Raw genomic sequence first — 17,175 nt, 5'->3', positions numbered from 1 at the left:
ATGATCATCATTAACTACTGGTGGCGAAATTAAAGTTGGAATATTAGGAACCTCGAGATATGACTGAGATTCATCACTCTTCTCTTCATCACAAATTATTTGAACTTCAAGAAACATAACATCTTTACTTTTGATCAATTTTCTTGCTACTGGATCTCATAACTTTGTACCCAAATTCTTCATGTCTATAACCTAAAAAAATATATTCCTTGGTTATCAACAGGCTTCAATCTCTCATATTTAGAGATGTAAACATATACTCTACAATTAAGCACTCTCAAGTGTTTATAAGAAGCATCTTTTTCAGTCTAAACTCTCCATTTAATGGAGCTGAAGGAGAAATGTTAATCAAATTAACTGCAATATGTATAGCTTATGTCCAGAAAAATTTAAGAAGCTTGGAATCAGAAAGCATACACCTGATCATTTCTTTAATTATTTTGTTCATCATTTCTGCAACACCATTTTGCTGAGGAGTTTTTGGTACATTCTTCTCAAGTTTGACTCTATGTGATTTGCAATACTACTCATATAGTCCTATGTACTTACTACTATTGTCTGCCTCAACATTTTTTAATTTCCTTTTTGTCCCTCTTTTAACATAAGTATGGAAAAACTTAAACATACACCTAATTTGTAGATTTCAAAGCAAAAAGCCACATTTTTCTAGAACAATTATCAATAAAGGTTAAAAAATAAAGTGCACCTTGTATTAATCTATTTTGCATCATGTAAACATCAATGTGAATCAAATCAAGGATATACGACTTTCTAAATGGAGAAGTTTTTTTTTAAAAGCTTCTTTATGTGTCTTTCCAATTAAGTAACGAATACAAGTCTTGAGGAACATACTTGTGGAGCTGAGTAGAAGTCCTTTTTTTACAAGAGTTTACAGTCATTTTTTACTAATGTGATCAAGCCTTTTATACCATGTCTCAATGTTAGAATCTTTTATAGCCACATTTGTATCTTCTTTCTTGAACTTGACTTTTATCGTATATAAAATGTTTACTTTCTTTTTCTTATCTATCACTAAAGAGCCTTTGGTAAGCTTCTATTTTCTTGCACCAAATTGGTTAGTATAACTACCATCATCAAGTTTTTCTGTGGAGATCAAATTATGTCGAATATCTAGTACATGCTTGACATCTTTAAGCACCAACTTATAACTCACACTGGTGTCCAAGCAAATATTTTTTATTCCTATAATCTTGGATGCCCTCTCATTTCTCATCCAAAATTGCCATAATCACCTTAGCATAGGATGTGAAGTAACCACGATATGCAATAACATAAAACGAAGCGCTCGAATTATTCACCCAATCACTAGTATAATAAATGAAATTTACAGAGCTCTCATAATAAATGATACACATATCACTATCAACTATAGTTGCAGTGTTCTCTTTGTCATTTTTTGAGCATCGCCATTTTCTTTCACCTATTATCTTTTGTACAATCTACACTCCCTTTTTATATAACCCATTTTCTAACAATGAAAACACTTGATATTTCTCCTTTGGGACTTAAATCTTTCTCTAGAGTTATCATTATACTGCTGACGGAAATTTCTACGTTGACTTCTCCTTCACCTTTCCTGCTTTTCTACATCTGACTCGGAGGGAACCACTTTAATGCTTTTTCTTCTAGATTTTTTATTCCACCACCTATTTATAACTATATCCAAGATTAATTTCCCATCGGCTCTAAATTATTTACTAACGCCTCTAATATCTCCCAACTGTCAGGCAAAGAAGTAAACAATAACAAATCTTGTAGTTTATCATTTAGAATAATCTTCATAGTAGTCAACTAATCAACTAAGCCTTGAAACTCACTAGTGTGTTTAGTTATACTACGCCTCTCCTTATATTTCAAGTTAACAAGCTTTTTCATTAGATTGACTTTATTCTGCGCTATCAGCTGCTCATTTTTTATTTTTTATTTTCTCTAAAGAACATCAACCATGGATTCCTTTGCAACATGATGGTACACAGTTTAATCAATCTATGACCTTATAATACCCATTATCTTTTGTTTGAGCTCATTTCTTATTTTCTAAATCAGCGGGTGTAGCTTTTTCACCTTCAATGGGTTCATGTAAGTCTTCATATAGAGTAGATCCTCCATTCTAAACTTCCAAGTACCATAACTCTATGACTTCAATTTAATCATGCATGCTGAAAACTCTCTTTCATCTTTACAAATGGGATCACGCTTAACATGTGTCGATGAAGATTAAACGATTCATATTCATTATCTAAACATTTATACTTTTGTATTTCAAATTTTTTTATTTTGTTGGTGATTTAGAAAATATTTCATTAATTAATTAAAAATAAAATTATATCCATGAACTTATTATATTTTACTTGTAAATTATTAAAAAAGTAATTTGTGTACTAAATTAAGCTAATGGTGAAGATTAAAACATTAAAATCTAAGATTGCACAGCAACCCTATTATTAATATTGTAAAAATTTATACAATTTCATAGAAAAATCCTCATTTTCTTGTAAGAACGTGAACACTTTTGCATGTGATAGATTGGATTGCGTTATATAAACGATTGTGGGTAGCTTTTTCAAAGGGAGCTTCAGATGTTTGGGCCGTAGGGCTTACAGCATCTTGGGTTTCATTGAGTGCACACTCAGAATGATGGTTACAAAAGCTAATACTTGGTATTTCAGCTGTACAATAAAGTTTGACGAGAATATGCTGAGAATCTTGCGTATATGCCCCCCCAACATAAGATAAAATAATATTACGTGTCATCTTGTTATGTTGTGGTTTTTTTTTTACGCAAACACTCACTGAATAGTTACAGCCCAACAAAACCCCCCACTTTTCTTTTTAGGAAGGAAGATTATGAAATGCTGCCGTCGTATTGCATGTGCATCAAAAATGAAGAAAAAAAAAGAGCTTGAGAAAAGCCCTAAATGGCCAATTACCAAAAGGAACGGTTGGAATTTCAGAGGGAAAGAAAAAGTTAAAACGGGCTCCTTGTAATTCTCAAACTAGCAATCCGAATACATAGACCATTATATTGATATAATAAGTTAAGCTTGCTACATTAATTAACCTTATGGTTAAATCCCAAAGGCTTTCTATAGATGCGATAATTTATTATTGCCCAAGGGGTTCATAATCCTAGATGGTTGCAAGTTGCAACATGCATGGTGTCATTGATATCAAATAAATGAATTTTTATATCACGGACAGGTCACACACAATCGAACTGCGCACGCAACACCTGTTAATTGTTTCAGCAGCGTTGACCCTTAAAACTCCACCACATCTACAATTTGACATCCGCAAAATCAGTGATTCAATTAAAAAAAGAGTCTCTCTCAATTACATGCACGTACCTTACAACCCTCTCACATAAATAATATTTATTTACTATTCATGTAAGAGGGTTGTAAGGTATATACATGTAACTTAGCATTAGCCTTAAAAAAAAACATACCAACCTGCAGACACGGTAAATAATAATGATCACGGTAGAACCTTTTTTTTTTTGTTCAAATCATACTCTCTAATAATAAGTAGCGGCAATCTGAGACACCTCCCATTATCCAAACCCAACTGATGATTTATTTATTTAATTCACCGGCCGCTTCTAATGCCGTTCAGTTTGGCTTTGCGCCCGCATTAAATATTAATTAAAAGGACAAAAAACAAGGGCGAGCGCGGTACGCGACTACTCGTGTTAGCATATGTATACGAAGATAAAAGTATGATTAGAAAATGAATGGATGTTAGTATTCCGACTCTGAGCTGGATGCCCTTATGCAATGCCCTTTCGACCTCTCCAAAAGCCCACTCTTCTTCAGTCTTAATTGACTGAGAATAAGTGCCCACACTTGAGCAGCTCGACGGTCTTGTTTATTCTCCTGTCTTGAGTTGTTATTATAGATAGATATACGGGACAGAAATTGAGGTGCTACTTGCTAGCTGAGCTGCATCCAAGAAATGAGCACACAATTCAGGGCCAGTTATTATCAGCATAATGGCTCTTCAATAACAACAGCCCCATCACTGCATTCATGTTCTTCTTTCATTATATCAAAACTCCCTGACCACCCTTTGAGTGGAAACAAGAGATCATTACTTTTAGGCACATCTCTTAGTTTCAATTCTAATAAGGAGACGACTAGTGTGATAAGAAGAAGAAAAAGAAAGAATTTTGAACATGGAATCGTGGCATCATCAAGTAACGTGGCTACACCTATCTGGGAAAGTTGGAAGCCGCAAAAGGGTTCTTCTAATCCTTCCCTCAGCGACATCCTTTGGCCTTCTGCAGGTAATTTAAGTGTGCTCGAGTTTCTCTCTCTCTCTATATAGACAGTTTAATCTAACAAAGCCTAAATGCTTGCAAGATTAGTGCTAATTAATTTGTTAATGAACAGGAGCGTTTGCGGCAATGGCTATATTGGGAAAGATGGATCAAATATTGGCTCCCAAAGGATTTTCAATCACGATTGCACCATTAGGAGCTGTTTGCGCAGTGCTTTTTGCTACCCCATCCACGCCTGCTGCTCGAGTAATCTCCTTTAATTCTTTCTGTCTTTATATACATATTATATGTCAATTGTCAACTCTTTTAAATTATGAATTCCACTTGCTATTTTGCAAATGCCGGCGATTTTTTTCTTTTTTTTTTTGCCGGGGAGGGGGGGGGGGAGGATTGGGTTGGATGTGGTGTATTATCCTTTTTTGGGTAACGTATAGCAGCAATTAGCACACTTAACACTACCTCCTCTGTTCTGGATGATATGTCATACTAATACTTAATACACCCTACGACGTATCACAGGCTGTAGTATGACATCTACACGTGTTATCAATCTCTCGCTTATTTCTAAGTACGAGAACAAGAAGAGACGATGACACTTTCATTCCTCTTCAAATTTGTTTCTATTATCTGGGTCTTTCATAAGTTTTTGTGCACCGTCCCGTTCCTTGTGTTAAGACAATCAGGAAGAAAAATTATTGAAAAAGATTAAATTTTTCGACCTTTAAATTTTGTTTCTTTAATTTCTTTAACAAGTCATTCATATTCTTATGGTAAAGGTACAACCAACCCATTATTACAAATTCAATTTGAGTGGCTAGCCAAACAAGGAGGCTGAAAAGCCACTCGGCCGAGCCCTTAAAGTCATACCAAATTAATTATCTAAGACTTCGACAAATTAAAAGTAATTAATATTTTTCCAAATTTCACATTTTTTCTTTGATAATATATGTATTTGTTACTAATTTAACATCAATCAATAGATAGACTATTAAAATTTATCAAAGATCTAAGAGGTAAAAATAATTTCTAAGAGAGATCGAAGTGTCATTCTCTCGTGCAAGTATTGCAATTTTGGTAGTTTGAGTTATTTCATAATATAATTTTCACAGTTTTGAAAGGCCTTATACTATTTGGGTTTTTAAGGCCTTTTTTGTTTTTTTGGCGATTGTCAAAGTGTTGATAGATGCTTGCTGTTGATAGCCACCTTTGCCTTTTGAAGACATCCGAAGGTTTTATACAATTGTTTATTTAAAAAAAAGGAAAAAAATGAACTCCAAAAATAATACCCAAACCGAACCCTCCACCTCTTATTCGTAGTGCTTTGCTAGATAGTCATAAACTGGCTTCTATTTCACTGCAGTTTTACCTTTGAAAGCCTAAGTCAAGGAAGTCTACCACACTATTACATTTTGATCAGTTGCTTCATATTTAGTCTAATTAGACTCTCCTTAATTTATAGCAAATGCGGTTTAACTTAATTTAATTGTACAAGAGCTTAAGCTTTTGGTAAACAAAATCGTTGATCGAATTTGATATGGCATTATATTAATAGCTAGTAATTCCTATTCTGTGTATGAAAATTTAAAGCACCTTATTCTCATATAGTTACAGGGCCTTAATCCTTTATAGAGGAATATTAGGACTGAAAACCTTTGCACTGAACATGGAGAGACTTTGAAAAGTTTTTGGATTATTTGGCTCCTTGCTGTCCCATTTTACATTATAATGTTCTTCTCTTGAGATTAAGTGATTATCATACATTCTAAACTAATCACTTACTCTCGCAATATTGCAGAAATACAATGTGTTCATGTCTCAGATTGGTTGTGCAGCCATAGGTGTCTTGGCATTCTCAATATTTGGACCAGGTTGGCTAGCTAGGAGTGCAGGTCTTGCAGCTTCAATTGCATTCATGATCTATGCTCGTGCTCCGCATCCACCAGGTTGTATCCAATCATAGCTTTTATCGCATGTACATCCTTTTTCTCTTATTAGTCACTATTTGCCTTGACATAAGTTAACCTAGCTTCATTTGTCATGTATTAATACGCACGTGATATAATTGCAATTGCAGCTGCAAGTTTGCCAATTCTATTCATTGATGGGGTTAAGCTGCATAGCTTGAATTTTTGGTACGCTTTGTTTCCTGGTGCTGCTGGTTGCATCATCCTCTGTTTGATTGTAAGTTGAAAGAAGTTATCCTGTTGAAGCCATATCAATCTTCTTATTTCCATTTTCAAACTTCTGTTTTGTATGCACATGCATATATTTTAGTTTTTAGACATCATTATTTTAGAAGATTAAAGTAGGGTATTCAATTTGCACTGATGCAGCAAGAGATTGTGTGTTACTTGAAGGACAATGTCAAATTTTGATGTTCAAATTGACATCAAGGACACGCGGCCCATCCTTTGAACTGGTTGCTTACTTTAGGACGAGTGTGTACTGTGTACCTTATTGCAGCATTATTTTATTTATGGTCACTCCCCAAGTAAGCAAAACAGTTGATCTTTTTATCCAAGATCATGAAGGCTTATGTTCATGTAGTTGGAAAGGAAAGCTTGGCAAGGGAGACCCTCAGAATTCTCCTCACGATTAATGTAAGTTGTACGAAGATTGAAGGATCTGGAATCAAGGAGGAGTTGAGATCATAAGTGAGTTATTTTCCGATTGTTTTCAGGAAAAATGTCAAGGATTGGTTGTCTGTTGAAGGACTCAAGACATGGTACTTTTAATTTCAATACCTGATTGAAACGATACACAACGGTTGTCCGTGAAGTTTCTTTTGTATACTAGTATGAAATCAAATTTTTTTCAAAAAAAAAAAAAAATGGGACCAATTTCTAGTTGATCTAGCGATTATGATTCTTTCTTACAAAAAGAACCTCATTTGCTAGACAAGCGAGTGGCTTAATCCTCAGTTACGATGTTAAGACGACATTAATCCTATTGCCATAGGTCAATGGAGCATGAATCGACTGTAGAGTGCAGTGAGAAAATAAGGGTAATTTTTAAAAATCTCCCCTGAGGTTTGGGCTTGTTGCAAGTAGATGGCGAGAATTTATTTATTTGTAAAAAATCTCCTACCATCAGTTAACTTTAACATTGATCGTTAGTTGACTATGCAAAGATAATATTACCCTTAACAACAGTTTGTAGACAGAAATAACTAAAAAAAAAATTAAAATTGTTGGTTTACCCTCTTTAAATTATTGATATTTTCTTAAAGTTCCTACAAGAAAGATAAGATTAAAAATTTGAAAAATTCTCTTTAAATTATTGATATTTTCTTAAAGCTCCTACAAAAAAGATAAAATTAAAAACTTGAAAAGGAAATAGTTATAATCTTTACCTATGATAGTGTAAATCTTTGGAATTGACAAGGATAAAATTGTCAAAAAATAGGGTTTGTGCTTTCGCGCCAACAATTTTATTTTATTTTTTAGTTATTTTCGTCTACAAACTGTTGTTAAGGGTAATATTGTCTTTGCACAGTCAACTAACGGTCAATGTTAAAGTTAACTGACGGTAGAGAGTTTTTTACAAATAAATAAATTTTCGCCATCTACTTACAACAAGTCCAAACCTCAGGAGAGGTTTTTAAAACTTACCCGAGAAAATAATCAAATCAACTCGAATATCATGATGACATGTTGAATGTTGATGATTCATTTGCTCTGGATTTTGAGTTATGAGCCTTGTAGACTTGCGGTGCGAATCTTATCTTTTGTTTGTTAACCCGATAAAATATAGTAGATTAAAAATTCAAATTTAATCTAAATTAAAAATTCCTGGCTATAAACTTATTATAAATTAGCTATAGAATTTAACATTGCCATCGTATTACAATAGATAAATGGTTGGAACTTGAAGTTTCTATCTATTTTAAATTGAAAGGTCAAGTCCTAATAGCCTCTGCTTCGACGCTTATATGCCATGTGTACAAGCTATGATGCTCTAATAGCTTTAATAAGCTTCATCACATATGACTCTCCATTAATCTAATGATTTTACAGAATTTACACCTCCATAAGCTTCATTTACTAAATCCTTGTAATTCTTGTTACTAGTTCAAAGAGCACCTAAACATCCACGTTTTTACTAGAGACATTGAAAGAAGTTAAGCGTTCCACTAATGGTCATTGGGTTATATTGTTGGGCTGGCTCCTTCAATATTATCACGGCCATCAGTTTGAATCATATATTTTTCTCCTTTTTCTTTTCGTAAAAATACGAAATATAACTAGGTGTATATATATATACACACACACATACGTACATACACATGTATCATATACATATACATATAGTCAGAAATCTTTGATTGAAAATATAATATATGTATATGTATAAGGACATCCTTATTTTAACAAAATAAAGATACCACTAAAATATAAATATAAATAAATTTCAATGTATGAAACACTGTATTTTTTTGTTGTTAATATATTAAAATATGTGTTTGTTTAGTCTGTTAATGATATTCTGACTTTATAAAAAATGAGTATATCCATATTTATACACCAAATACTTAGTAGATTTTATATTATAATATATATGTAAAGTGTAATAATTTGAAAAAAAATAAATAAAATCCATACCCTCTCGTTGTTCAAAAAAGAAAAAAAGAAAAAAAGAAAAGGAAAGAGTAGGCCATTAAAAGCCGAAAAGAATGTCGCCACTCCACTTGAAACACTACCACACACCAACTAGCTCAGTGCATGTCAGTATATTAATATGTCCCGAGTAAAATTCAAATATTTTATTGTTCTATGGTGTATACGTTAATTATGTATTAGAAAAATATTCACGTTAAAGAAATTAACAAGGGTGTGTTTGGCATATGACTCGTTATATTAAACTGTACTTGAAATATTATATTATATTGTATTTTATTAGGGTGTAATAATTTTAGTATACTAACATATTGCAAGACATACTGTATTATATATTTGAATGTTTTATATTATTATTTATATTATAATAATATTATTTTAATTTAAAAAATAAATTAATACTGACAACCACTAACGATATCACCAGCCACTGGGGGGGAAATTATAAACATTATCTATTTAAGTCATATTCAGTATCATTTCTCGGGATTAGGTTACGGTGCAATTGTGGTACCGTGCCACAGTTGCATCCAGCCGTTAGATGCACTTAGATTGGTGAGATCCACTAGCATCCAACAGCTAGATACAACTGTGGCACGGTACCACAGTTGCACCATAAGTTTCTCCCATTTCTCGTCTCTAACTCTTCATAATGGTACCAATATCTTCGACAATGAAGCTTCTATTCGCTATATATTTTTGGTCAAATTTTAGATTTCAAACATATGACTAAAAATCTGCAGTGAATGGAAGCTTTGTCGCCAGAGATATTGGTACCATTGTGTAGAGCTCATGACAGAAATTTTGAAAATAATAAACTAGACGTCAACTGATATCGAAAAATATTGACAGTGACGGTAGTAGATAGCCGTCTATGGTGATCCCTACCATTGGTGCCTGACTAGAAGCGCTGTAGGTGAAGACTTAGTGAAAATAATTATTAAATACTAGTTAATTAATTACAAGAAATGAATTTATTATGATATTATTAATTAGATAAAATAATAAAAGAAATAAAGAAAATGACCAAATTCGCTTAAATCAAAGGGGTAAATGGGTCTGATTAATCAAGTAATTCTAGTACAAATAACAGTGCTCAAGTTTGGTGCAGAGATATCTTAATGTAATTAAATACAAAATAGATAGTACAAATTAGACTAAACTAGCCTACCAAACATGCCCTAAAGTTCCGTTCAAAGGTAGTAATAATAATAATAAGGGTGATGATATCTCCACCCCATAATTTTTGTAAACCCACCTTATTTTTTTAAAATAATTACAGAAAATGGAGATTATTTTTTAAAAAATTCAAGTAAAAATTAAATTTAGAGAATTAATTATCTTAATTTACTTTTTTGTGACTGAGATTTTTTTATTACATTTGATTATAAATATTGTTTTTGCATAAATTTAAATTAACTATTTTATGCTTATAAGGTAAAACTACCAAGAATTTACTTTAATTTTAATATTTTTCTAATTTTATACCAAATTCATTGTTTCTAACACTATTTTATTATTATGTTTACTAAACTTTAATTAAAATAACATAGTGTCTTTATGACACAATAGTCATGTAAATTATTGGACTGTCAAATTTATGTCATTTACACATAAGAATAGTGAAAATAATAATTAGATCTATTTAAAAATATTAGATTATATGTCACAAAATTAAATACCTAAATTATTGGATACAACTCATGTTTATTAGAGCAATTTTGTTGTTTTATATCATAATAGTAAATTAGTAAAATGAAACTTATATTAAATTTTATGATTAAAAATAGTTAAAAAAATTTAAAAATAATAAAAGATATAGTTGATTAACTATATAAATATTTTATTAATTTATATCTTTTAAAAATATTATGATTTCATTACAATTATTTTTCAGAAATGGGTGCATTTATAAAAGTAATGGCTCCATCCAATAATAATAATAAGGGTCCGCTTAAATTACATTCAAGGTAACTTACGGTCAGCCTTTGAAATTTCATCTAGCTCCCTATGCTCTATGTTATTTATCTTTTATTCATGAATATTATAAACTTTTCAATTGTAAAATTCAGTTTAACCCCTTATACTTAATTTTATTTTATTAAAACCCTAGAGTATGAATTCGCCCCTATAATTTTAAATTCTCAAATTAACCTCCATTTAATTAAAAAATATAATTATTGTTAAATGAATTATAATAATAATTATTATTTTATTATAATCATAAATATAATTATATTTTTTAAATAGATTATTGTTATTATTAATAACAAGAATAAAAAGCATTATAATTAATTAATCTATTAACAATAATTAATAATAATTTTTTATGAAATTGTTAATAATAATAATTAATTATCATTATTATTAATAATTAATTTTTGAATAATAATAATAACAATAACAATAATTAAAATATAAAATAATAATTATGATAAAAATTAATTAAGGATTTTATAGCAATTGGTTACAATTTAACTCATTCTGATTTTGATTCTAAAACAAAATAAATAAATAAATGGTAATACAGCTCATTCTAATTACGATTTCTTCAGTTCAAGTAAATAAATTATAATGTTATTTTGTCTATTTTTTTTATTTTTCTCTGAAACACTTTCTAAAGAAAGAGAGGGAGAGAGAGTGTGTGTGTGTGTGTAGATTTTTTTAACTTTTGAAAATAATCACATTTTGTAAAATCTTACGATAGAATAAGATGTAGATCAATTTTAACTCGATGAAAATATATTGGCTATTAAAAAAAAGTAAATTAAAAATAAATATTTGAGAAAATATATTATTAAATGAATAATAATAATAATTTTAATTTATTTACTTAAACTGAAGAAATCGTAATTAGAATGAGTTGTATTACCATTTATGTGTTTCTTTTGTCTTCGAATCAAAATCAGAATGAGTTAAATTGTAAACCAATTTTTATAAAATCCTTAATTAATTTTTATCATAATTATTATTTTGCATTTTAATTATTATTATTGTTATTATTATTCAAAAATTAATTATTAATGATAATTATCATTAATTATTATTATTAAAAATTTAATAAAAAATTATTATTAAATTGTTAATAGATTAATTAATTATAATGCTTTTTATTATTGTTATTAATAATAAAAATAATCTATTTAAAAATATAATTATATTTATGATTATAATAAAATAATAATAATTATTATTATAAATCATTTAACAATAATTGTATTTTTTAATTAAATGGAGATTAATTTGAGAATTTAAAATTATAGGGGCAAATTCATACTACAGGGTTTCAATAAAATAAAATTGAGTATAAAGGGTTAAATGAAATTTTATAATTTAAAAAGTTTATAATATTTATAAATAAAATATAAATAATATAGAGGATAGAGGGCTAAATAAAATTTCAGAGACTGATCGTAAGTTACATTAAATATAATTTAGGTGGATCCTAATAATAATAATAATAAGAATAATAAAGTTATGCTAGTAAAAAGGAAGCTATATGCGGGAATACCCTAGTTTCGCACTTATAAATCTGTGACGCTGCTTAGACATCAACATCTGATAGGCACGTGTACAGTGGGCCCCAGTGAAAGGTGCACCACGTGTGACATCAGCTTTGATGGAAAACATGGACATATCCGCGCTGTCACTGTCAAGTACCCTTCTGTCCTCCAAATCTGGGCCCACAACTCACCGATGCTTATCTGTATCTCTCTTGCAAGAGAACAAACTTTATCAAAAAAATATAAAATATTTATAACAATGTGGGTCCTATACTTTTTGACCTGATCAATCAACCTATCGTATCACGGATCAGCAGCCACGTTGCGTTAGATGTCCACGTCGGTGGGGCCTGGCTACAGAAATAGATTCTATGGAGGTGCTTGGTGGGACGCTGTCTTGATTGTGATGTTTGTTTGACGAGAATAGGCTTCAGATGGATTTTAGAATCACAGTCGTACACGTGTATGGCATCTGTTGAAACCCCATGTGTGTGGGTTTGGGTGGTCGGTAGGAAATCTGAAAAGTAGCCTCGTCCTTCGAGAAGAACGGACATGTGGCGGTGTGTGATTGGCAAATATGCCGTAAAGGGCAAGTCGAGAAATCCTGACATCAGTTAATTTAACTTACATGGGATGATCCTTTCAAAAAAAAAAAAAGAAAAAGAAAAGATGAATTCAAACAGTTTTCAGTGTTGTATTTGATAAGCGGAATATGTTATTAGTAAGCAAGCAATAATTTTGCTTTTAAAATTCACTAGTCATTTGCATTGCTTGCAATTTTTCAATTTGACGAAGAAAAATTAGAAGAAACTTGTGGCCAAGTATCGTTGAAAACTCTATACACATATCATCATTGCGGGTTGAAAGAGAGATCACACCAGATGTTATGTAATGGAGACGTTTGCACGACGCTGCCGTATGAAAATTTGATTTAAACCAAAAAAAAAAAAAAAGAGCCTAAAGAACCGCTGAAGTGGCTATAGATTCTTTTTCGATTGCTTAATTTCTAACTTTTACTGTCAATTTATCAAAAAACTGCCTGGCAGTTGCCCCATTTATGGGTAAGATCAAAGTTTTTTTTTTTTTTTTTTTTGTAAAACAGATTGAGAACATCACCATCAATATGGACCATCCTGTGGATGAGGCTGTCTTCCAAATTTTGTTGAATGGGACCCCAGAGTGACGTTCATTTGATGTGATCGAAATAATCAATCATTAATTTGGATTGGAATTTTCCCACGGAGCATTGGCTAACATGGAACTGCGCCTACTCGATCTGAAGCTCAAAGCTTCCTTCTTGTCGATTCTTTAAAGAAAAGAGATTGATTTTGAATTAATACGTTCCCTAAACAATATGATTTGCTCATTAACATCAAGCCTCTCTTGGAAGTCTTTTCTGTAGGCTTCAAAGAGCGTAGTGATTAGTGAATTATATACTAGCAACAGCAGCCACTATTGTTAAAGATATGTGATCTGGTTCCAACTCTTCACTAATTTTGCCTTCACATTTCATTTTCACTAATCCTCACGAAAAGAACCTAGTTTTTGAGATTACGATTATGCACCCTCCGTCAATTGCACACTAAAATGATATTAATTAATCAACGTAACATGAAGTAATGGTGATGTAAAAAAATTAAACCCTGCAATGACTTGCATTCAGACCAGAGCTTTGCGCAGCACAGGGACTAGAATTATGTATCCAAATAATTTTTTTTTTCAAATAAAAGATATTATTTAATTACATTCTGAACAAGAAGTTCCATTCAACACTCAAGAAACTCCTACAAGAACAAAAATTACAGACGGGGCAAAGCCACCATTTTTCTCTTTCAACAGCAATCAAAATCCACCACCAATTTTGCATTAGGGTGCCATTGATTGAATTTATTTCTTATTCCTAACTTACAATTCTAACATGCTTTTTAAAAAAACAAAGAAAGACACAGGCAAGATAAACTTATATACCAAGGATTCATGATCAGAAGGACCATGACCAAAAGGCGTGATCTTCAATGGGGAATCCGAAGTTACAGGAATTCGTGGGCGGGTCCGAGTATTCAGTTTCTTCAAGCTTTGGGAAGACGTATGGAGGCAACAGGACATTCTTGCTCAAGCTATCATCTTCATCTTGTGATAAATCGGACTGTTCAGGTTCAAACACATAAGATGAATCACAAGTTTCTAGGAGTGAAGAGTGAACCCCATCCGTGTAATTTGGGCTATCCGAATCAAATATATCACTTTTGGCTGAACTTATATCTTCTTGCTTACAAGCCACAACTGAGGCTTTGCATACTTCACCCTCTGAGGCAGCAGAATCAGCAACAGGTTCTGAAATTTGTGGTGGTTCTTGTGACAATGTCTTGTTTACTACAGGCAATTCTGTGTTTTTACCCTCTTTCTCTTTGACCTGCAGCTTGTCTGTGAGCGTAAGAACCTGAACAAAACACACAAGCACAATCAAAATTCAACGCAGTTCTGTTTAAACGTTTATATGGGGTTGTGAAACTACACCCATGAAACATCAATTCATATCTCGTATTATTAGTCAAAATTCGGGTGACTATGGTTCAATGAGGCCCAGGAGGCAAAATCAGAGCAATTTAGCCACAACAAATTCAGCGAAATCTGAGAGACAAAATTTACCTCAGCTTTTAGCTTTTCTTTCTCCTTGAAGAGATTGTCATAATCGGCCTTAAGGCTATTATAGCTGTTTTGCAATACATCGTAATCCTTCTCGAGCTGTTTAGTCTTCCAACGAGCCCGGCGGTTTTGGAACCAAATCGCAACCTGTCTAGGCTGCAAGCCAAGGTCTTTTGCCAGTTGAATTTTCCTTTCGGGTTCAAGCTTGTTCTCTACCTCGAAGCTTTTTTCAAGAAACTGGACTTGATCAACCGTGAGCCTTCACCTCCATAACTAGAATCCTTGCCCTCAAAACATCAATATTAGCTTCATCAACGATAAAATCGGACAATGGCCTGTTATTGGATCCATTTGCTAAGTGCACATCTTCAAAGCTCACCATGGATCTTGGTCCTGAATTTATTAGCAATAAAATCAAAATTAAAAGATTACGTTTAAACACATCATATTTTTCCCATTCAATAAAGGTATGCAATGTTCCTATAACAGAGTTGCCAATAATCATAGAAATCGGTAGTAAAGAGGCAATCATATCTTCCGAAAGTCACATAAAAATTTTGACTTTCACAGAGCACTCATTAGGAAACAGCTTTCCATCTAAACAAGCAAACAATCAGGTGTAAACTTTCATATTTTTCTGTACTAATAAGAATCCAATTTTCTGCAAAGAAAAATGAAACACATAAAAGGATCTACCTAGTACGAAGTACACACATAAAAGAAAGCACACAAATCCAGACAAAGCAGAAGCGGGGGGAGGAAAAAAAAAATTACCAAGAAAAGGAGAAGGAGAAGGGCCAGAGAGGAACGAAGCATCAAGATTCTGAGAGTTAGAGCAAGAACCCTTTTGGCTTTGAATCAGAAAGGACAGACTTGAAGTACCACCACCACTAGAACTATTTTGATTATACATCCTCCCACCCGCCATTTAACTTAAAACTAATATTCTTAATCTTTTAAGCAGCCATCGCTAAAGATGATGCGATGATTCAACAGTCGAGAAGAAATTTAATTTAAGACTTATGACGAAAGAAGCTGGTGATTATGATCTCGGTTATGTGAGATGTGTGGGAGCAGCGGCTGCTCATACCCATCACTCAGAATATAAGGATTTGAAAGAGTGTTTCGTGAGAGGTTTCAGGAGAAGTGTGAAGTTTGAAGTTTGGAGAAGCAAAGCGGACAAGAAGAAGAGGAAGAGGAAGTGGAAGTGGATATGAAGAGAGTTTATTCCCCTATTTTTTCCCCCTTTTTTCCCTTTGAGACCAACGAGCTTGCTGGCTTATATTAAGTGCAGCATAAGTGCACGTAAGCTAAGATCTAGTTTACTTTAATGCCCTTTCTTGCCTTGTGACAGAGAGTTGAAATTCTCTCGAGGGTAGAAACTCATGTTTCAAATTAGGATAATAACATATGGGTCCTAAATTCTTCATCATTTCTTGCAAAATTTGTAACAAAGTTTTTCTATCAACAAAAAAAATTATAATAAAATTTTATCTATTTTAGCTTGAAATACCTGAGGCACATTTTTAAACTAAATGACACGACTAATCATTCAAAGTATCCTTCTATATAAGATGGATAGTTTGTTTTATTATAATAGCTATTATGCCAGTTAAAATTTAAAGAAATATTGGGTATAATGATATTTATTGTATAAACCTTGACTGTAAGAAAAAGATTAATAGTGTGAATTATTATTATTATTATTATATTTACCAAGAGGGTAATTAAGTTGCAGATTGTTTGGTAAACATCGAAGTTGCATGCTCATTATATATTTAGTAGGATACTCCATGTGTCCTTATTTATAAATTTTTTAATAAAGATTTTTAAAAATTTCCCACTTTGTTGTTTTGTAATTGAACATTATTCTTTCTCTTCTTTTCCTGTTTAATAAAATTTCTTATTTTTAATTGAAAAATCAGATATGGGTAAATATAAAGAATAAATATATAATGGATGAGGATGTAAGAGCACCTTTTTTTATTTTCTAAAATTCAATATTACTATATTTTTTTCAATAGAGGTCACTCTACTACTTTACTAAACTAGATTCTTATTTGAGAAAACATAAAAATTTAAAGGATGTCATTTTAATTAGACTAATTAT

At 31.7% G+C, this 17,175-nt stretch overlaps 1 protein-coding gene and 1 pseudogene across 1 annotated transcript; one reads left to right on the top strand and one right to left on the bottom strand.

Annotated features, from left to right (window-relative positions):
- The first annotated feature begins 3,775 nt into the window (after positions 1 to 3,775).
- LOC18047772 lies at positions 3,776 to 7,032 on the top strand. The gene is made up of 5 exons (XM_006439595.2): positions 3,776 to 4,306; positions 4,413 to 4,546; positions 6,096 to 6,243; positions 6,375 to 6,481; positions 6,634 to 7,032. The coding sequence occupies exons 1-5, from the start codon at positions 3,976 to 3,978 to the stop codon at positions 6,673 to 6,675; spliced, it is 762 nt and encodes a 253-aa protein (XP_006439658.1). The 5' UTR covers positions 3,776 to 3,975; the 3' UTR covers positions 6,676 to 7,032.
- A 7,081-nt stretch (positions 7,033 to 14,113) lies between these two features.
- Positions 14,114 to 16,320, bottom strand: LOC18047771 (annotated as a pseudogene).
- Positions 16,321 to 17,175: the final 855 nt, after the last annotated feature.

This window comes from Citrus clementina, unplaced genomic scaffold (assembly GCF_000493195.1).
Source record: "Citrus clementina cultivar Clemenules unplaced genomic scaffold, Citrus_clementina_v1.0 scaffold_3, whole genome shotgun sequence".
In the NCBI taxonomy this organism is placed as follows: Eukaryota; Viridiplantae; Streptophyta; class Magnoliopsida; order Sapindales; family Rutaceae; genus Citrus; species Citrus x clementina.
The sequence above is the reverse complement of the archived record's forward strand: the minus strand, read 5'-3'. Positions and strand labels throughout refer to the sequence as shown.

Coding starts and splice junctions, on each gene's coding strand:
- LOC18047772 (XM_006439595.2), top strand. CDS start 3,976: ATGAGCACACAATTCAGGGCCAGTTATTATCAGCATAATGGCTCTTCA. Junction 4,307..4,412: donor CATCCTTTGGCCTTCTGCAG/GTAATTTAAGTG, acceptor GTTAATGAACAG/GAGCGTTTGCGGCAATGGCT. Junction 6,482..6,633: donor GCATCATCCTCTGTTTGATT/GTAAGTTGAAAG, acceptor GCACTGATGCAG/CAAGAGATTGTGTGTTACTT.